The 22,272-nt window shown below is 43.7% G+C and overlaps 1 protein-coding gene across 10 annotated transcripts; it reads left to right on the top strand.

Annotated features, from left to right (window-relative positions):
* The first annotated feature begins 6,476 nt into the window (after window positions 1–6,476).
* Prpf38b (pre-mRNA processing factor 38B) lies at window positions 6,477–15,882 on the top strand. 10 transcript variants are annotated; one of them, XM_028879338.2, is made up of 8 exons: window positions 6,480–7,052; window positions 10,282–10,350; window positions 10,554–10,705; window positions 10,786–10,846; window positions 12,459–12,512; window positions 12,596–12,666; window positions 13,249–13,472; window positions 13,906–15,882. In XM_028879338.2, the coding sequence occupies exons 7-8, from the start codon at window positions 13,282–13,284 to the stop codon at window positions 14,756–14,758; spliced, it is 1,044 nt and encodes a 347-aa protein (XP_028735171.1). In that variant the 5' UTR covers window positions 6,480–7,052; window positions 10,282–10,350; window positions 10,554–10,705; window positions 10,786–10,846; window positions 12,459–12,512; window positions 12,596–12,666; window positions 13,249–13,281; the 3' UTR covers window positions 14,759–15,882. The 10 variants fall into 10 exon arrangements, with proteins under 10 accessions (XP_028735164.1, XP_028735170.1, XP_028735166.1 ...); XM_028879340.2 differs by lacking the exon at window positions 12,459–12,512 and adding an exon at window positions 7,855–7,907; XM_028879341.2 differs by lacking the exon at window positions 12,459–12,512 and adding an exon at window positions 7,855–7,907 and having other exon boundaries at window positions 10,282–10,360.
* Window positions 15,883–22,272: the final 6,390 nt, after the last annotated feature.

Genomic DNA, 22,272 nt, shown 5'->3' with positions numbered 1-22,272 from the left:
GTGTGTGTGTGTGTGTGTGTGTGTGAGAGAGAGAGAGAGAGAGAGAGAGAGAGAGAGAGAGAGAGAGAGAGAGAGAGAGAGAAGAGGGCATGAATTTGAAAGAGAGCAAGAAGGGGAATATGGGAGGGCTTGAAGAGAGGAAAAGGTAGGGGGAAATGATGCAATTATATTATGATCTCAAAAAGTACAAGAAAAAATTTAAAAGAATAGTGTTGAATACCCTGTATTTTTATAGCACACCAACTTGAGACGTTTTCTCTGCATCACTGATCCCACTTAGGTTACTCAGAACCTGGACATGAGCCTGGTGAATTGACATGGTTCCTTTTCTGCATTCCATTCCTTTGGCATTAGTATCTAGTGCTAACATCTTGATTCTCTCTCTTTCGTCCCCACCCCAATTTTCTGGGATGATATGGAAGGATTATCCATTTGCAGGGAAGTCACTAGCATGTGGACCAGCTAGGGACTGATCGTTCAGTATGCATCATGGCCAAATGGGGATCCTCTGCCAACAACACTGTTAGAGACTTTCACTTAAAAGGGGTCATAGCTGTACACAGGCCATCCTGAGAAGGCACTCCCCAGGACTGCCCAGTCCCTGGCTTTGACTTACAGCAGAAACAATAATGAGCAAGAGGGCAAGAGGGATGTGGAGCCTATCACCTAAGTTCACCTGGCCCCTGGTGTGATAATCACTGTGCAGCCTGTGTCTATTAGCACACACAGGTGGTTATTCCCCTTGAATAATTTGGCAAATAGTTGAGCTCCAACCTCACAATATTCTTTATTTCTTACTAGAAGCTTAAAATAAATCTGGTATCAACAAATTCATGACCCATCTGCTGAGCAGATCACTCCATCTGTAGCCTTGGCCCTGCTCCTTGATGGGAAGCCTTACAAAAATGACTTTGGCCAAACATTGTGTTGTATCAGAATTTAGATTCCCAGCTGGGCACAGAAGCTCTCATTTGTAACCTTAGCATTCAGATCTCTTCAGCCAGGGAGTCTGAGGCCAGTGTGGGCAACTAGCATAGAAAGTCTATCTGGAAACAACAACAACAACAAATCCATAATCCTCATGGGAATTAAAGTTATCTTAGAAAAAAAAATCAGAGCCAGGGTTGGTGGCACATGCCTCTGAAGGCAGGGCTAGGCGGATTTCTGTGAGTTCCAGGCCAGCAAGGGATACACAGAGAGACCTTGTCTCAAAAAAACAAGGAAATAAAGTAAAAACTGTATCTTTGATGGGGATGATGGCGCACGCCTTTGATCCCAGCACTCAGGAGGCAGAGGCAAGAGGGTCTGTGAGTTCTTGAGCAGCCTGGTCTACAGGGCAAGTTTGAGGCCAGAAAGCTATACAATAAGATCCTGTCCACCACAAAATAAGAACCCCCAAAATAAATGAGGCTGAATTTAGAATAATTAAAATGTGAAATGTCATGAGAAAAAAGAAACAGGGGAAGCTGCTTGCAGATCTTTTTTTTTTTTTTTCCTTGCAGATCTTATAGCCTGCTTTTTCTGAGTTCTAACTTAAAAAGCAACATAGCTTTTTTTTTTTTTCTTCTTTTTCCAGATACCAGGCAAGGCCTAAGCATGCTTTCCTTGACACTGTGTACCTTCTCACTGTTTCTCTGAAGACTCCCCTCATCCCTATTACCCTCACCCTCTCCCCACACCCCCTTTTTGCAGCTGCTTGCTGGCCTGTGTCTAACACAAAGGGCATGGCTTTTTCTCTCTGGCTCCCTCCTCCCAGCAGCTGGGGGATTCTCAGTTTCTCTTCTCTACTGTTTTTCTCTCCAACTCTAATAAAATGCTCCTCAAAGTTTACAACCACCACCACCACCACCACCACCACCACCACCACCACCACCACCACAAGCCAACAACAACAAAGAAAAAAAGGAGAGAAAAGGAGGGAAAGAAGGAGAGACGGAGGGAGGAAAAAATAAACTAGCCAGGCACCCAGGAGGTAGAGGCAGGAAGATCAGGGGTTCAGGGTCATTCATGGTTGCATAACAATTTTGAGACCAACCTGGGCTATATATGGAGACCCTGCCCCACCCCACCCCCCAAATATAAAAGAGAAACAAAATGGTTTAATTACAAAGAGCAGAAAGCAAAAGCTTAATTCTTTTCCTACCACCATTCCTTAACATGTGTCTTAGTTAGGGCTTTCCTGCTGTGAAAAGACATGATTACCACTCTTAGAAAGGAAAACCTGAACTGAGACATGTCCCCATTGTCTGTATTTTATCAATATATAAATCCAGGACACATCAAAACTTCTGAGGAAGAAAAGTAGTGGTTGGGGGAAGGTTCAAGAACCTTGCTATAAGAAGTTCATGCATTAGAAGTCATGTTCCTTAGGTGATGCATTCAATCACCAGGAGGGTTCGGAGGGTATTAGTGGATCCAGGCATGTCCAGCTTTTTGACCAGAACACAACATTGAAATCTACAAATAAGGCAGGCTAGAAAGGCGACTCCACTGATTTCTTGCTTTAGGCAGACAAAATGGGGAGAGGATAAGAAGGGGGAAAGCCCCTGAACTCGAGCATCTGATTGACAGCTCTCATTAGCAGCTGAACAAGAATTCCTGCACAATTAACAATTGCTTATGGCCACCTGCTTTCCCACTCACAAGCCTGCAGTTTTCTAGGGCTCCCACCAGAAACCCTATTTACAGGGAAATGATACGCCTTAAACCTCTGTGCAATCCTAGTAGCTCTTGGTTTTACCTTATCAGATTATAATTTCATCCGAGGCATGCCCAGAGCCACTTCATGTATATCTCTTATCAAAAAAAAAGAGGGGAGTAAAAACGATTTAAGTAACCTTTGGGTTGAAAGCCATCAAAATGGCATCTATGGGTAGTATGAACTGCTCACTCTCTGAGAAGTCCATGCTGCATTTAGATGTGTCTTGCTTTCTGTGACTGTTTTGAGAGGCCCAAACATGTACTCTGATGTGTTTGACTTCTTCTGGAGTGCCTTTTTTTTTTTTGTCATGCTTAAACCTACATTAAAATATCTTTAATAAAACTCCCAACTTGGCTTCACTACATCAGCTAGCCCTGAAAGTCTTTCCAGCGTCAAGGTCATGATGTTTGGCCTGATTCGTCAAGGTCCATATAAAGCTTCAGGGGAACTGCTCAGGCAGGGTAAAGAGCACAGGAGTTCACAGCTGTCTCTTTCCCCTAACTACTGACACAAAGTTCATGCTGCAAATCCAAGCAAATGAACTCTTTTTAGAACTGAGAAATAACCTTATATTTTAAATAAGTTTATGAATTAGTGTTGGGCCACAGGTCGCCTGTGGGCTGCAGTTTGGACACACCTGAACCCACTGAAGGACTCATAAATTGAATGGACTATTAGAAACAGAAATGTTCAGAGGTGGGCTGGTTGGAGGAGCAAGGTCCCATGTTTTTGAGAATTTTCTCTTGTCTTTACCCTTTCCTGTCTCTCTTTGCTTTCTGCATGACTTCAAGTGAATAAGCACCTCTGTGACAGGCTCCCTGATCATGTTGTGCCTCAGGGTGCAGAATAGACTACAGAAAGTGACATCAAGATGAACTTAGAAGGGAGCTCATGAGGGGGCTTGTGAAATGGCTCGGCAATTAAAAGTACTTGCTACTCTTCCGGAGGACTCCAGTTCAATTCCCAGCACCCATATACTCCAGCTTCAGGAGAACTGAATCCTCTTCTGGCCTCTGAGGGCACCCACACATATGTGGCATACACTCAACACATACATATAAACTTAAAAAGATAAAAATAAGAACATCTCCTTTTGTTTTGTTTTTCTTCATGACAGAGTTTCTCTGTATAGCTCTGGCCGTCCTGGAACTCACTGTAGACTAGGCTGGACTTGAACTCAGAGATCCACCTGCCTCTGCCTCCCAAGTGCTGGGATTAAAGGCCTGTGTCCCCACCAGCCAGCTGGTAACATCTTTTAAAAAGAGGATTAACACTGGCCCTCGGTAGCACACACCTTTAATGCCAGCAGAGGAAGGTAGATCTGTTGTGAGTTCAAGATCAGCCTGGCCTACACATCAAGTTCTAGGACAACTGGACTACACAGAAAAACCTTGTCTCAAAATATATAATGATAATGAATTGACATATAAAAGAAGCCAGCTGGTGCCGGGTGGTGGTGGCACATGCCTTTAAATCAGCACTCAGGAGGCAGTTGCAGGCAGATCTCATGAGTTTGAGGCCAGCGTGGGCTACAGATTTGAGTTCCAGGACAGCCAGACCTACACAGAGAAACCCTGTCTTAGAAAACCAAAAGAAGAACAGGAAGAAGACGAAGCTGCCAACTGGCAAAAAATTCAGAAAGTTCATCTTTACCACATATACCCTGCTGGAACTCCTCCTTGGTGCAGAGGAATCGAGGTCTTAGTGGTGTACTCTCTTATTATCACTCCCCTCATAGAACCCAAAGTGACATATGTCATTTAGTCACTTGCAAAATGCTGACTTGCAAGTCAAGACTGCATACGGAACTGACTGGATTTCCCTCGGAGGATTCAGTTTCGGGAGCAATTGGTTTCTACTCATTGCTCATTCCCCCAGCATCCTGTCTTCCATTCCTGCCTCTCTGTGTATGTGCTGCTGAAACTAAGATCTTCCACCTCGCAACTTCCTAACCCAAAAGCTTCCAGAAAAGAATAAATGATAAGATGAAACATGGTCAGAAATTAAATAGGGTGAAAAATGTCATTGGATTTTGGTGATTTGGATTGCACTCGCTCAGGACGCTGCTCACCTGATGGCAGCCAGGAGCAGAGGTGCCCTGATGGAATTATTCTGGCAATCTCTGAAAAATGGACTGAAGCCAGAAATATTGGCACTAGTAATACAAAGTAGACATTAAATAGACATTCATAGATACAATTATATATGTGAACTATTTTCTTTTTCCAGTGGTGGGGCTAAAACTTTTGCTTGCTAAACAAAGGTTCTACCTCTGAGGTACATCCCCAGCCCCAATGTGTGCATACCTGAGTGTGCATATATGTTGGTATTAAACTGACTTTGCATGTACTAAGCATGTATTCTATTACTGAACTACACCACCAACAAACAGCCTGACCTTTTTTTTTTTTTTTTTTTTTTTTCCTAAGTCAGGTTGTTATTATCTAGCCCGGACTAGTCTTGGCCTCTTGACTGTCCTGCCTCAGATTCCCGAATGCTGGCATTACAGATGTGGCCACCAAAATCAAGCCTAGCCTGATTTAAATATGACACACGTGCTGTAAGGATGTCGGGTAACATCTGGTTTAAGTGTAATTAAATTCTTAATGTTCCATTCTGACATTACAGGCATTTTATTACCACCACTCCCCCTAGGAGCCTATCTCCTGGCCTCTTGCCAACTGGACTGCTTATCATCTAATAAGCCTAATTTTGGCTTCTATGCTTAGACTATTCTCTGCCAATGAAATGCCCACCCCTTTTCCATCTAAGATACGTCAAGCTCTATCGCCTTAACTCTCAAACTGCATTAATCTGAAGTTGTCGGTAGCCTTTGGGAACTGACCCTCGTGATTCCTTTACACCTTTTCACCATCCCCACCACTCTCCACTCCCTTACCTGGTGCTTAGCCCACTGCAGCTGTACCATATAACGATCTCACTACATGTGGTGGCTCACAACTGAAATCCCACTATTCCGAAGGCTGAGTTTCCTGAGTTTGAGGCCAGCTTGGGTTACTTCCTAGTCTCCACTATAGTGTGACCCTATCTAAAAAGTATAAAAGATAGATTTGATTTTATGAAAGCAGCTTTTTCTGGTTTTTGTTCTTTTGAGACTGGGTCTCTCTATGGAGCCTTGGCTGGCCTGGAACTATGTAGACCAGGTGCCTTCGGACTCAGAGATCGCCTGCCCCTTGTCCCCCAGCGCTGGGATTAACGCGGGCGCCACCACGCCCAGCTGAGAGTACTTTCTTTAATGCTCACAGCCCAGTTAAAATGTTATCCCAATCTTAGGTGGATAAATTGGGGCTGTCTATGACTTCCAGTCGGACACACCTCTAAGAAAGCCTCAATGACTCTTTATTGGAGTCATACAGAGAAGTGGGATTCTCTGACTCTAGTCCTTTCTGGAGAACCTTAACAAAACTAACTCTCGAGACCTCGGATGCTCCCTACGAGTCAAGAGTCACGCACTCGCCAAGTACGTAAGGGTCACGAGACCCTCCTCCCTGCTTCTAGAAAAATCAAACTACCGGGAAAAAAAAAAAAAAAACTCTGAAAAACACAGCGATTGGGTCTACACACCCTGCCCCGAGGGCCAAACTCCCAGGAGAAACCGACCGGCGTAGCCCACGGACCGCCGCAGCGGACCCAGCACGCAGCGACCTCGCGCAAGCCGGAAGAGGAACCGCCTGCCCACCCGGGCGGCTCTGATTGGCCACGGGCTTAGCGCGAACGCCCGGGCGTGTGGCGTCACTTCCGCTGGGCCCGCCATCTTGTTCCCAGGGGCAGTTGGCGGAAGAGACCGCGCTCCTCGGCCGCCCGCTCTGCCTTGCGCCCGGAGAGTTCTCGCCGCCGCCGCCGGCGTCTGGTGTCCGCCCCGAGGCCCGGGGTCCGTGTGTCGGCGTCTCAGTGGCAGTCCCCTCGCTCGGCTGGGGCACAAGCGCGGCGGGCTCCCTGCCCCGACGGCCTTCCATGGAGTAGGTCCGGGACCGTTGTCCCGAAGAGCGCGATCGAGCTTGGCCCCCTCCTCCTCCTGCCCGCCCGCCCTCCTTCCTGCCGCGGCAACATGGCCAACAACAGCCCCGCGCTGACCGGCAACTCGCAGCCGCAGCACCAGGCGGCCGCGGCCGTGGCCCAGCAGCAGCAGCAGCCGTGCGGCGGCGGCGGCGGCGTCACCAGGCCGGCGGTGTCGGGCAAGCAGGGCAACGTGCTGCCGCTGTGGGGCAACGAGAAGACCATGAACCTCAACCCCATGATCCTCACCAACATCCTGTCGTCGCCTTACTTCAAAGTGCAGCTCTACGAGCTCAAGACCTACCACGCGGTGGTGGACGAGATCTTCTTTAAGGTACGCATCCTCTGGGCCTCGGCACGGGGGTAAGTTCGCCAAGAGCGGGTTTTGTCGGAAATCGGTGGGAGCGCCCCCCCTCCCTCCTCCCCGCCGAGACCTGAGGATTTGGGGGAGGAGGGGAGAAAGTTGGCCGAGGGAGAAGCGCGGCGCACGGCTGGTGTGGGACGGGTCGGGTCGGGGTAGGGCCGCCCTGTTTTTTTTTTTTTTTCCTTTTCAGGTTGTGTGTGTGTATGTGTGTGTGTGTTTTTTAAGAGCCGGGCGAGCCCGCCACAATCGATCTTTAACCTACCCCAGCCTCCCCGGGGAGCTGTTGGGCAAGAGGGCTAAGGGAGAGAAGGAAAGTAATACCAGAAGCCCGTCCAAGTTGACCATTTTAAAAATGACTCCCCTTTTTTTTTTTTTCTTTAAACCCGTGTCGACTAAGCACTCACTCGGGGGTGCTTCTGCGGCCCCTCGGGCCAGCGGAATTACTGAAGTAATTACTTGAATGTCGGCCTCGTGTTCTTCGTTAACTCTCCAATCCAGACAGAAGTTGGTTAGTGTGAGTGTGTCGGGCGGGCCGGGAGGGTTGAGGGTGGCGTGGTGTGCCAGTGCAGAGAGGTAGGTGTACAGAAGGCCTGGAAATTTTCCCAACAGGAAGTCAGGAGTCGGAGGTCTCAGCCACCTGTGCGTTGGGCATAATTAGAATTATCTGGGCCCTGGGCTTCTGCGGCAGGGTCGGTGCTGGCTTGGCTGTGCTGGGGAGCTCACCTGGCGCCTCCTCACTGCACTCTTGTCTCAGTTCTTGTTTCGTTAGCAGGATTGACTCAGTCTTGCAGCGAGGCTCGGAGCAGCCCAGGGTCGCAGGTAGAGGTATGCACTATTAATCATGCTCAATCGCCATAAATGCATTTCCCTGGTTAAATGAATGGCTAATTAGTTTTTTGTTTGTTTTTGGGCCATTGATTTTGGTCTTCCTAACTAGATTCTCCACTTCTTGCAAATTAGGTAGTTCAGAAAATACCTTCCAGGCCTCCGAAGTTAATTTATATTTTAATGAGTATTAATAGTCTTAATGTCTTTTAAGCATTTTCGCTAGAGCATGTAAAATAAAATGCATCTAATTTTCTTGTCTTGATACTTAGAAATTTGAGACAGACAAAATTTTTCTGTCGTCTAAATATACATGTGGAGATGTTGACAAAAAGAAATTCTCTATGTATTTTATTTACCTACGTTTCTCCCAGTTACATGCTTAGGTAAATGAGAGATTTTTGAGATACTAATTGCTTTTTATAGCAAAACCTTTTAACTGGATAGAGTATAGGAGTACTCTTGGTGTTCTTTTACAAAAGCTTGTTAAGTAGGTGTAACTGATACTGTGGAGTAGATATTTTTAAAACTAGCATTTAAAAGGTAAGACCTTTTCAATGTGGATATAGTATGATGAACAATAAGTTTATGCAGTTAACTTTGAAAACTGGGTCCCTGCGCTTTTGTGACAGGTTGCTTTAAAATATAGGCTAATATTTCAAGTTCATTTCAAATATTGTATTTTGAAACCACTTTTTCCACCAGAAAGGATGTTTAAATTCATTTTTAAAACGCAAGTTTCAGGTGTTGAAGAGATGCCCCGTGGATTAAGAACATATTATTGCCTTTGCAGAGGACCTAAGTTCAGTTCCCAATATCCACATTGGGCAGGTCACAACCTCCTGTAACCTCAATTCCAGAGGATCAGACTCACACATACACGTAATTAAAAATAAAATCATAAAACATGACCTAAACTTATTATGAATTTCTTTGGATCAAATAATCTTTGAAATCTATAGGCTTCCAGTTTTGCATTGTATCCACTCCTTTGGGTACTCCGAGGAATAGAAACGGATTGTGATTCAATTCAAACTGGTACTGTACTTACAAGGCCCTAGGTTCAGCCCCCAGCACTGGGAGCTGTGTGGGGCATGACTTACACTGTATGTTGGGAACTGGAAAGAACTGCAGGAGCTGGACAGAACAGCTTGAATTTAATGTGGGGGTTTTTTGTGTGCTTCGATTTAAATGTAGGGTTTTTTTGTTTGTTTTTTGTTTTGTATAAAACCACTGAAATGAAATGTTACCATGTATGGGCAGAAAGAAAAACTTTGAGAATAAAGAGCAGGGTTTATTTGTTTTAAGAAGCAAAAACAGATCTAATATTTTTGGCTTGTCTCTTTCAGCCTTAACTTTTTGCACTTTTTTGGTTTTTCAAGACAAGGTTTCTCATGTGTAGTTCTGGTCATCTTGGAACTCGCTCTGTAGACCAGGCTGGCCTCGAACTCTCAGAGATCCACCTACCGCTCCCTCCCCAGGGCTGGGATTAAAGGTGTGCGCCACTGCTGTCTGGTGCTTTTGTTAGTTTTTAGGTAAAGCTGTTTTTGTAGGGTGTTCCCTTTAGCAAAGGTGGTGCTGTACTATTGATTATATTTGGTATATATATTAATAATGTCACGCTTAGCTTTTGACAGTTTATACTCTGGGTTTGTATCTAGGATGAAGGATCTTGTGGCTTTGTGATTTTAATCTTTAACTAAGAATGAACTTGATCCAGATAAAAAACTAGAAATAAAACGTCCCAAGCTAAGTGTGGTAGTAATCCAAAAACTTGAGAGGCAGAGGCAGGAGGTTCTCTAAAGTTCTGAGCCAACCTGATCTAAGTAGTGAGATCCAGGCCTGCCAAGGCTACAGAGTGAGACCCCATCTCACACCCACCTCCCTAGCCCACAACCCCAGGCCTTAAGCAAGCACCTTACCTTCTGAGCAACATCAGAAGCCCTAGAAAACTTCACTTTATTATATGGATTTAAATTCACCATAAGACTGCAAAAGCTTTTTTCCTTATAATGAGAACTTTTTTTAATTATATAAAAGATAAAATAGTACCAAATAATTTTTGCAAATGTAGGAAATTATAGAAATTTCGTGGCCTCCACATAGATATGACCTGTCTATAAAAGCTAGTTTAATGAGCTGTCTGCTCTGAAACATGCCAGGGGTTTGTTTTGTTAAGTCTCACAGTTCGGTAGTGTTCTGTCTGAGCAGTTTTCCCGAAGGTGATTTCTGTACTTAGTGTGAGTGCAGGGTGGTGTGGATGACACCCTACAGCCACACGACACTTGGGCAGAATTGCTCTTGTGAGCTGAGCTTGTGAACTCAGACTCTGAAGAGTACGAATGTTTGTTGTCTTCCTCTTTTTTATTTTCAGGTCACACATGTGGAGCCATGGGAGAAAGGAAGCAGGAAAACAGCCGGCCAGACGGGGATGTGCGGAGGGGTAAGTAGAAGTACGTGCATTTTTTTTCCAGTTTTTTTTGAAAATGCAAAATACAAGTTTCTAATGAATTAGGTTAGGAGAGGTATTAGTTTTATGCCCTATTTTTAATTCTAGATCATGGTTATTGATACCTAAAACAGCACCAATCAGTAGGCATTAAGGATCTGTTTATTATTTTTTATTAACTCTGTTTTCCTTTAAAGGTTCGTGGTGTTGGAACAGGAGGCATTGTTTCTACAGCTTTTTGCCTGTTATACAAATTATTTACTCTGAAGTTAACTCGAAAACAAGTGATGGGTCTCATAACACATACAGACTCTACATATATCAGAGCCCTTGGATTTATGTATATAAGGTACATGTGCATTTATCTTCATTTTTAAATAAACATTTTATTTTAATTCCCATAAACTAACAGGTTTTTCATGATCTTAGGTATACACAACCCCCTACAGACCTGTGGGACTGGTTTGAGCCCTTCCTTGATGATGAGGAGGTATGTCAGCAAGGGGAATCAGCTTTCTTTGGGCTATTCTGCTCTTGATCTTTTATTTGTTGAAGTTTACTGTCCTCAGAATTTTTGTAAATTTATTTCAGTTCTACTTTTGGGATTATTGTCCTCTAGCTAAGACTTGATGACTTTTCCATGTTAGGTTAAAATTTTAAGTTATTTGAATATGTTTTAAGAGTTAGTATGTTTTAATAACTTGAATAATAACCTTTTCTCTTCCCAATTAGACTGTATTGTGTTGATCCTAACTTGGACAGCTGATAGTGACTTTCTAAGGTGGTAGAAGACATGTGCTGCCGTACCTGTAGGCATGTTAAGTCCCCTGGACCTTTGGTTGTTTACTGTGACTTCTCAAACAGCACCATTCATATTTGCTTATGAGTACAGACTTAGAAAGAGTTAGGATTGGCTTAAATGGCCTGACAATTACACTTTTTTTCCAAGGTGAGGAAATAATTATACTTCTTTTCCATTTTCCTTTTGAGCCAGATACTCAGGACAACTGTAAACCTGTAATCTCCCCGCTTTGGCCTCCTGATTAGCTAGGATTACCAACAGGCATTTACCACCTTGCCTGCCTGAGTCTAGCTTTCTCACACAGTATACCATACAGTAGAGACCAGGCTTAAAATTTAAAAACTTACTACTCATCTCTACTCATATGTGCATGGCTCTGGGCTTGATCCCCAACACTGCCGTCCCCAACCCTCCCCTCCCCCCAAAAAAAAAACCCAACCATTTCTTTTCCTTAAATTAGATTAGCACTTTAGTCTAAATCTGGTCACCATCTCAAGCCCTAGGACATAATGAGCAAGGCTAGAGTCAGATTAAAATCATACCTGTATTAATTTACTTAGATATTGAAGACTAGAGTATCAACATACATTCAGCTGTGAGCAATGGTTATTGGTATATCTACTTTTTATCACTATTTATGTTTCAAAGTTTATATGGTAAAGTTAACAGCTACTTAAAATTTGTTTGATGCTTAGTGTGGCACACCTTTAATCCCAGCATTTAGGCAGAGGCAAGTAGATTGCTGAGTTCAGACTAGACTGGTCTGCAGTAAATTCCAGGCCACCAAGGGTGAGGCCTTGTCTTAAAAGAATTTTGTTGTTTTTTGATGAATTCATGCTTCTAATGAAAATTTCATTTTTGTTAGATGCCTTCCTTAAAAAAAATCTCATTGATGTAGACATAGAGAAAAAACTTTTTTGAGACAAGGTCTTACGTAACTTGGATTAGCCTCAGACTAGCTGAGAGAGGAAGGCCTCTATCCACTACTGCAGACCCTGTCCCATTCCCTGCTGCTGGGGTTACAAGCATGCCTGTCGAGCCCAGCAGTGGTTATTTTCCTTCCCTGGTTTGGGCCTGTTTACCGAGCTGTCTATTTAATTCAAAAGATCCAGAAAGTTAGGTAAAAATCATGATTGTCAACTTTTTCTTCTATTTACATAAGATTTTTTTTTAAAGAAAGATTAAAGCACTTTTTAAAATTGTTGTATTCGGTTTCTGAATGCTTCTGATTTATCTGCTCTTTATTGTATTTACAAGCCTGAGGTCCTCTATTTGAGCTAACATATGTTTTCTTCTTTAGATATCTGCAGCGATTATATTTGGAAATACTGTATATCTGAACACTTAAATGTGTGTGAGTGCAAGCAGTTTTACCTTTAGCTCTTGTTTTCCTGTTTAGATAACAAATCTCACTTTCCTTGTGTGCTTGCACTATAGGTTTGGGACTGACAATAGCTGACTAACATGTCCTGAGCTGTGAGAGGGCATAGCAAGAAGGCCTTCATGCGGTAATGACCCTTTTCAGAGACAATGGTCATCATGGATTATGCGTTTCCAATTCTTTGTTCATTTATTTCTTTTGTACATAACTTTAGAAACCTCACTGCTTCATGGCAGTTGGTTTGCTATTGCTTCCAGTTTTAGCAGGGCTCCATTTTAGATCGCAGCTGTTAAAAGATAACCTTTAGACAGGCATTATCTGAAAGTAGTTCCTACATAGCCAGGTTTCGGTGCTAGGTCTGATGTGTGCAAATGGTCCTCCAGTGTAGGTATGTGGAGTACAGATTTAAATACTTGTTCCACATAGTTTAACAATGTAAGGGGCTTTTTCATACTTTTGTTAATGAGTGAGTCAGTTCCCTTTATGCCCAAGAGGCTGCAGGGTTTGTTCTCACCTGCATGTATACAATTAGCCCAAATAGTCTTCATTCATTACCAGATTAGGATACAAAAATGGAAATTTTTCTGTTAGTTTTTTATACTTGATTCCAAAGATGGTTTAAAAAAAAAAATTTTTTTTTAGTGTTCACGTATGTGTTGAGATAATGTGTTTTTTGTTTAACCAGTAGGGTATCTTTTATGTCTCATAGGACCTGGATGTGAAAGCTGGCGGAGGCTGTGTAATGACCATTGGAGAGATGCTTCGCTCCTTTCTCACAAAACTGGAGTGGTTTTCTACTTTGTTTCCGAGAATCCCAGTTCCAGTTCAGAAGAATATTGATCAGCAGATTAAAACCCGGCCTAGAAAAATAAAGAAAGATGGCAAGGAAGGTGTTGAAGAACTAGACCGACATGTTGAGCGAAGGCGGTCCAGGTGATGTAGCAGTCACTATTTTAAAATGGGCCTCTGCAAAGTTGGCGATTCTTGGGGAGTGACAAGTTCTTAGGATCGATGTTTGTTTTAGTTATCCCCCTTCAAAAAATAGTGGGTTTGTTTCTCCCACCACATTTTTAGTAAAATTGTACATCTCTAGTGAGAACAGTTGAGTTATTTTTTGTGCCCCTTTGGTGCTGAGCATTGACATACGCGTACATGCTAAGCAAGCACTCTGCCACAAGCTACACCTATCCAGAGTTTTTAGAGTAGATTTGGTTGGTTTGTGTGTGCAGAGTACTAGGGAGTGTTTGGACTCCCGTCGGTCCCAATGGCCTGAGAGTGTGCCAGGCAAGTGTTCTACTGAGCTACAAGTACCCTGGCCCTTCTTGTGTTTTATTTATTCCAGTTTCTTCCTTTCCTCTTCTCTCAGGTCTCCAAGGAGATCACTGAGTCCACGGAGGTCTCCAAGAAGATCAAGAAGTAGAAGTCATCACCGGGAGGGCCATGGATCTTCTAGTTTCGACAGAGAATTAGAGAGAGAGAAAGAACGCCAGCGACTAGAGCGGGAAGCCAAAGAGAGAGAGAAGGAGAGGCGAAGATCGCGAAGTATCGACCGGGGGTTAGACCGCAGGCACAGCCGGAGCAGGGAAAGGCACAGAACTCGTAGTCGGAGTCGTGATAGGAAAGGGGATAGAAGAGACAGGGATCGGGAAAGAGAGAAAGAAAATGAGAGAGGTCGGAGGCGAGATCGAGAGTACGATAAGGAGAGAGGCGCTGATCGAGAAAGGGACAGGGAGAGGTCCAGAGAGCGGTCCAAGGAGCAGAGGAGTAGGGGGGAGGGGGAGGAGAAGAAGCACAAAGAAGACAAGGAGGACAGGCGACACAGAGACAACAAGAAGGATTCCAAGAAGAAACACAGCCGAAGTCGAAGCAGGGAGAGAAAACATAGAAGTAGAAGCAGAAGCAGAAATGCAGGGAAGCGGAGCAGGAGCAGGAGCAAAGACAAGTCGAGCAAACATAAAAACGAAAGCAAAGAGAAGTCCAACAAGAGAAGTAGAAGTGGCAGTCAGGGAAGAACTGGCAGTGTGGAAAAGCTGAGAAAACGAGAACACAGCCCTAGCAAAGAGAAGTCTAGAAAGCGCAGCAGAAGCCAAGACCGCTCCCACAAGAGAGAGCATGGGGACGGCAAGGACCAGTCAGACAGACAGGATAACCAGAGGAGCCAGAGTGGAGAGCCAGAGAGCCAAGAGAAAGAACACAAAAACAAAGATGAGACTGTGTGAAGATTTTGTAAAATTGGATCACATTGAATCCTATAAATGTTGATTAAATTCTGCTTTTCTCCCCCAAGTTGAGATTGTGCAGTAGTTATGCACTCTTTGAGCTCCCTGTAGGCTGTGTTTTCATTTCTTTTGTGTAGGGAAGTGCCTTTGTAATCCCATTTATTGCATTGATGTTTTCACCCGGTTGAGTTGACACCTGATGCACAGATTGTTCTTGCATTTTTGTTTGTTTTTAAAGTGTACAGTCTGTACATATGTCCTGAAAATGTTTTAATTCCTTTGGCATGGTTGCCATGTTGGTTAAATTTGTATAAGGCAATAAACTGCCACTAATTCTATTTTTGTTTGGTAGGTGTGGGATTATGGTTGTGTACTGAAGTTAGCATGGCTGTGCTTTTCATAATAGAATGCTAAAGACTTTGGGAATGGATCTTGGATGTTTGTTTTAGGAGAATTATGTGCTTTCAATATACATGAAGGCAACAGTTGTAGGGTTAACATTCTTGTCCACTGTATATTACCTTGGAAGCTCTTGTTAATATGTTATACTTAATATTCTCCACAGTTAATGTTAGAAAATTTATGAGAGGTTTAAATTAGGCTGTGATTTGATCAAAAGTCCTTTTAGCATTCTACCTCAAAGGGACACTGTTAGTATGCCTAAAATTTATTCACTTAGTTTTTTTTTTTAAACTACATTGACATGTGCTTTTTCCCTCCTTGAATTCTTTCTCAGATTTTAAAAGTACTATATTAAAAAAAAAAAATGTGTAAAGCCTGGCATTGCAGCAACCCTATACTGACCAGTGATGGGAGAGGGCGGGCACATGAGTAAAGAAGCATTCAAGCCTCAAGCTTCCAAAGCATTTTTATAAATGGAGAATACTTAAATTATGAAACAGCTTGATAGAGTATCCTTTTTTAAAAATTCAAAACTTTTTTTATTGATAATGAAGACTGCTGTTTGAGTTTTTAAACTTAATCTAGGACAGAAGTATTAACTAATGCAGTGCTGCGTTATTTAAGACTATCAGCAAATTATTTGATAGATTGTTCTTATGACTTGTATTCTGATTTCAGAAAACCATCATGAGTATGGAATAAATACTGGATTAAATCCTTTATCCTGGGTGTTGGCTTCCCCCCCTATTTGTTAACATTTAAGAAAAAATATTGTGGAAACTGGTAAAATGTCTGCAGTTTTGTGTAGAGGATATCTTGAGCAAAAGTGACTTAAAACCATGCATTGCTCAGCCTGTAAAGGTGCTTGCCACCAAGCCAGACCTGAGTTCATCCTGGGAAGGAAGGAGAGCCCTCTGACTTCAACGCCATCTGGTGGTGTGCACGTGTGCCCCTGTACACTTTTTTAATCCTTGTAGATTGCTTGCTAGAATTCTTAATGGCAGGGTTTATTGGGATGGGGAGGGGGTTATGTTTCAGTGGATTTTTCACTTTGTCCACATCAAAGGTGATTGTTGACATACTTGGATTGTATTAACACCAAGTATGTTCTGAACATTTCTAAGGTCTTTTTTAGAACAGAAAATAGAGATCAAAAGAGAATGTTGGTTGCAGCATAATGGCCTTCTGTTAGGGATTGTCTTAACCCACTGGCTAATATTGGCCAATTGAAGAGCACTCAGAAGTTATCTTACAAGTGTTCAGTGGAGCAGGAGACTTTAGTACCAACTTTTTTTTTTTTTTTTTTTTTGGTTTTTCGAGACAGGGTTTTTCTGTGTAGCTTTGCACCTTTCCTGGAACTCACTTGGTAGCCCAGGCTGGCCTTGAACTCACAGAGATCCGCCTGGCTCTGCCTCCCGAGTGCTAGGATTAAAGGCGTGCGCCGCCACCACCGCCCGGCAGTCCCAACTTTTAAGGGGGAAAAAAAATCACATTAAAGGAAGGAAATGCTCTACTACAAAAAAATCTAGTACTGTTTCAAGTTAAGCAACTGGAAATTAAAGGGTCAGCAAGGTAGTTCCGTGGATGCTGACCACATGTATGCTGTTACTTACTGCCCAAAAAAATTTTTGAAGGAGATTGGAAGAGTATTGAGTAATAGGTCAGGATTACATTGAATTGAATTTGTTTTATTTTGCAGTGATGGGGAGTCTAACCCTGGGCTACCTGGTAGGCAAGTGCTCTCTTGCTGAGCTGTGTCCCAGCTTTTGGGCATACCTTAATTAAGACACTACTATATTTGAAGTATGTGTTGGTGTATTGTAGGCAGAATGGGGAAAGCTTTTAGAGTGCCTTAAAATGAGATGAAAGTACTCAACAGCTGAGTCTCAGGAAATGTTTTCAAAGGATGCCTTTGGTAGGTTGAGGACATGTAATCCCATTGTCACATGGATACCTGCTTTACTTGGACAGTGACTTCCTATGACTGGGGAGATAAGTTGGCTCTAGAAGATTCATTAATCATTTCTTGGGACCTGGGGAAGTTGGAAGAGTGCTTTAATAGAGCCTAATAGAGCTGGGCATAAAGAGAGGCACAGGCCTTTAATCCCAGCACGGAGAGGTAGAGGAGGCCAGCCTACTCTATAGAGCAAGTTCCAGAACAGCCAGTAATGTCTTGAAAAAGCAAAGAAAAAAAAAAAATAGTATAAGCACCCTTTGTCTTTTTCTGTGAACTTAGAAATCTTCCATGTTCTCTTTGCATCTGGTTTATGTCTCTGTTAGGTCTTGTAGATGACTCAGTGTATTCTTGTTCTTAAATTTTAGTATAAAACATTAGTATTTATGCTGCTCAGTAATCTTTATGATTGAGGCTCTCTGTTGCTTTATGGTGGTTTTGTCTGCCCACCCCCATTCTGGGGATCCAGTGCAATGCCTAGCACACACTAAGCACAGATTGTATGACTGCTGCATCCTCGGCTTTAGTGGTTGAACCTTCTAACTAGAGCTATTCACGAGGAAACACGTCTTATAAGTCTTGGCTCCCTTTGAAAGCATCTTGTCATTCCTTCCTATAAGATCCTATAGGATTTTCAAATACCTCTGAAGTGACATTACTTGTTACTAGAAGGAACAACATGAACACAACAGTGTTTGTTACAGCTAACTTCAAATCCAGTCTACTCAGGAGGGCGAGCCTCCTGGTACACAGTGAAATGTGCTGAGTGAGCGCTCTTTCCAGTTAGGCTTGTTCAAGGCAAACAGCTGCCACAGTCTTGTCTTGATTAAAATTCCTAAGGAAACTGGTAGATTTGATTTTCAAGTGTAGCCCACCAGTCCTAATTTTTTTTTAAAGATTTATTATTTATTGTGTGGGGGGTGGGGGTAATTGCAGGTGCCCTTTGAGACCAGAGAGGTCCCACCCCCTGGAGCTGGAGTTAGGAAGCAGGCCAGAAGCACACTATACACTCAGCCACTGAGCCATCTCTAGTCTCTTCATGGTCACCCTAACAGCCTAAACAGGATGTAAAAGTGAATGATGCTTGTTAAGCCAATGAAAGAGCAGTCCTCTCCTCTGATCCCCTCTTAGAAACCTTGGCATCACCAGTTCCTAGATAGCCCAGCGTTCCCAGTAAGGCAGTCAGTCTTACTACTGTTCTGAACATTTTCCCCAGACACTCTTATCCGGCCACCCCCATCCCCTTCCATGCCAAGTTTTGTCAAGCTGTGTGTGGGAACCTCTGCTAGTTTATGTATATCTCGTTTTCTGTGTTGGCTCCAAATCCAGCCTTCCCAGCCCTTCCTTGTGATCTATCTGGAGCTGGCCATTCCACACATTGTTCTCTCCCAGCTGTCATAGGGATGCTGGAGGGACACTGCACAAGTGAGGACCTGGTTCCTAGTAGTAACTGCACTACTAGGGGCTTAGCTTTAGGACACCCCAGGGACTTGGCCATCAAATTGTAGTGGCTTCTCAAGGAAGTGAGCAGAGTTTCTATCAATTCCATAGGAACCCCAGCAAGCCTTGTTCCACCAGACAACTTCCCCATGAGTTTCGACAGTACTCCAGTGTAGGGTGGCCTAACTTTTGTGGGAGGGGTAATCCAATGTGACATTTTAATACATCATGAAAGGATGGAGTTTTCTATTTCTTCATTCCTAAGACACCTCAAATCTTAGCTATTTTGTAATATGCATGTTTTTAATTGAAAATTCATACAATATATTCTGATCATGGTTTCCCCTCCCTCATCTCCCATGTTCTCCCCACCTATCCAACTCCATGCCTTCCCCACCCCCTGCTCCCCCAGGCGGTTTCTCTGTATAGCTTTGCACCTTTCCTGGAACTCACTTGGTAGCCCAGGCTGGCCTCAAACTCAAAGAGATCCGCTTGGCTCTGCCTCCCGAGTGCTGGGATTAAAGGCATGTGCCACCACTGCCTGGCTTCTTTCTCTCATATTAAACAGGCAAGGAAGACACACACACACACACACACACACAAACACACAGGGAACAAAACATAAAGACACAGAATTGGAAGCCATAATACACAAGCAAAAGACCAGTAAGATTTTTATATATATATATTTAATGCCGAATGCTGTTTATTGAAGGAGGGAGGAGGTCTTAAATACAGGCTTACAGCACAATGGGAGAACCCCAGAGGGCAGAAGCTCGCTACCAATGTTTTACAATCTTGCATCTAAGCTGTTAATGCCCAATATGCAGGATACACAGACAAGGAACTTCCCTTAAGCATTCAGGAGGGTGGAACCTGGCAGGGAATTAGCATAGGAAGGATATCAAGGTCAAAGTCAGGAAGCAAGGCAACAGTTACCCAAAACAGGGGCCAGGGCCCTACAGGTCCCCCTTTTACTAAAAAATGAGCTTCTGACTTAGGTTGCGTGGAAGTTTTTCTTTGTTGTTTTAGTTTTGTTTTTGTTTTTTTAATGCACAAACAAAGCAATAGGAGACAAAATAACCTGCATTGAGTTTGTTTTGTGTTGGCCATCTACTGCTGGGCACAGCCCCCTCCCTTCAGTGTGGTTTATATACCCGGTGAAACTCCACTGAAGAAAACTGATCTTTCCTTTGCAAACAGTTGTTGGTTGGAGACAGTTTTTGGTTGGGGGTGGGAGCTTGTGTCCATGTCCCCTCCACACTAGGACCCCGTGGTCTAGCTTTGACACTCCAGTTCTCCTGCTCCAGCCGTCAACATCTCAGCAAACAGGGCCACAGTTACATCCTCTCCAACGGTGATTCACAGGCTTGCATGGGTACCATTTTTTTCCTTCCTTGGAATCTGTGCCTCATCCCTAAATGTTGCATTGTTTTTCTATATGCACCATTTCTCTATTTTGTAGATATCTTTATCCTTAGGAATTCATACTCTCCTTACTGGTTAATCATTCCTTGCATCAAACCTTCCTTATTGAAGTGTGTTTTCTGTGTCCTGACTGGATCCAGGGTATTATGATGATACTGGCCATATTGATGCCACCTCTTATCACTGCTTGTGACCTCTGATACACTCTAGTATAAGGAAGGGCTCAGCTGAGCAAGTTTGCTAATAATTATGCAAGTGAATCAGACTGGCTCCCTGCGAGCATTTTGACTAACAACAACATAAGGTGTGGCGGGTGTCCCTCAGCAATGAGTGCTGGCCTGGCATGTGCAAGGCCCTGGGTAGAATCCTCAACGACAAGAACAGAGCTGACCTTAGAAGACCGGACCAGACTCGCACACACAAGGATGGGCACATGAAAGAGATCCCAAACCTAAGTCACTGGACCTTGAATCCGCCTTGTTTCCCACTGGCTCTCCAGGCTGTCTGGTTTTTATTTTGTTTTCTTTGAGTTTGGACAATGAATACCCTGGTAATTTCTCTGCTTTCCTTAGAAAAGTCTGAGTTTCTGTCCCTTGGAACCAGGAGCCAACCCTGGTTTCTTTTTATCCTTATCAGCATTGAACCTTGATCAGGGAGGTTCTGCCTAGCATTTCCTTACCTAGAAATTCTACTGAGCCTCAGCACCAGTCTGGGGGCGGGGGGAGTCATACTTGATTTGACCAGCCAACCAAAAATGTTTTAGGTGCAATTCCTTTTCCTTGGTAGAAATTCTCTGCCCACAGGTAGAAGAGGATTGGTGGAAAGCAGGAGTGTGACTTGGAGCCACTGAAATGTAGTTTCTTACTGTTTCCTGTGCAGTCAAGTCTGCTTCACCTTTCACCCTTGTAAACAATTGGTGTGTGTGTGTCCAGGGGAGTAGACTCAGGTGTAACACGAATCTTAAAAGGTCTTATTAATAAAAACAAACCCAGAGACAGGTATTAGGGTGAATGCTGAAAGATCAGAGAAACAGAACAAGCCACAACTAACCTCACCTCACCAACTTTTCAGCTGATCCTGTTTCCTCAGACTGGAAGCTTCTGAGTCCTCATGCAAATGGGTCTCAGCTGAACTGCTGCTCAAAAGCCTAAAAGCTTAACCAGCTCTAGTTCCTGGTTTTCATGCCTTATATACCTTTCTGCCATTACTTCCTGGGATTAAAGGAGTGAGTCACCAGGCCTGGCTGTTTCCAGTGTGGCTTTGAACTCACAGAGATCCAGGTGGATCTCTGCCTCCAGAAGGCTAGGATTAAAGGTGTGAGTGCCACCATTTTCTGGCCTCTATGTCTGTCTAGTGACTGTTCTGTTCTCAGAACCCAGATAAATTTATTAGGGTGCACGATATATTGGGGAATACAATATCACCACACCCAGGTCCTTGTGTATTCTAAACAGGTGCTCTGTCACTGAGCTATATCTCTGGCCCCCAAATAATTCTGTTTTGTTTGGTTGGATTTTGTGTTTTGTTTGTTTACTTGATTTTAAGACAAGGTCTCACTATGTAGCCCAGGCTTGGAGCTTGCCACATAGATTAGGCTGGTCTTGAACTCACAGAGATTCACCTGCCTCTGCCTCCAGAGTGCTGGGATTAAAGGCGTGTGCTACAGCACCAGGCTACTGAATCTTTTTTTTTTTTTTTTTAATTATTAAATAGGGTCTTTCTATGTTGTCCTGACTGTTCTAGAATTAGATATGTAGAAAAGGCTGGTCTTGAACTCACAAAGATCTACCTGCCTCTACCTCCAGAGTGCTGGGATTAAAGGCATACACCACCACACCCCGCTCCCTAAACAATTCTCATATATCCCCTACAATGGCTATTTCAAATTTGGACTCTGCCTCCAAACTCATTTTCAAGCAGACTATTAAGTGGAGTCCCTCAACTTGCTACCTTCTTTTCTCCAGACTGCGGAGATTAGCTGCAGTCACACCTGCCTTCCCCCCACCACCACCTGGCTCCTCTTTTTCTTGGAAACACTCTATCCATTCCAGTTTGTGCTGCTCACTGTACTCCGGGATATGTAACCCTTCAGTAGACCACGGTCCATTTGCCAGGCGCCACACCCTTAACGGAAACCGACTCTCCCACTCCCAGAAGCCATCAGTTGCCCACAGCTTCTCGGTTAGGGATGAGGCTCCTGTGGCTCCCAATCTCCCTGCTGGAATGTTGACCGGTTTGATCTTGTTCTGGCCGCGTGCCAGCAAGCACAGCTGTTGTGAGTTCATGAGGC

This window comes from Peromyscus leucopus, chromosome 6 (genome assembly GCF_004664715.2).
Source record: "Peromyscus leucopus breed LL Stock chromosome 6, UCI_PerLeu_2.1, whole genome shotgun sequence".
In the NCBI taxonomy this organism is placed as follows: Eukaryota; Metazoa; Chordata; class Mammalia; order Rodentia; family Cricetidae; genus Peromyscus; species Peromyscus leucopus.
Note: the sequence above shows the minus strand (reverse complement) of the source record. Positions and strands in the feature narration are given on the sequence as shown.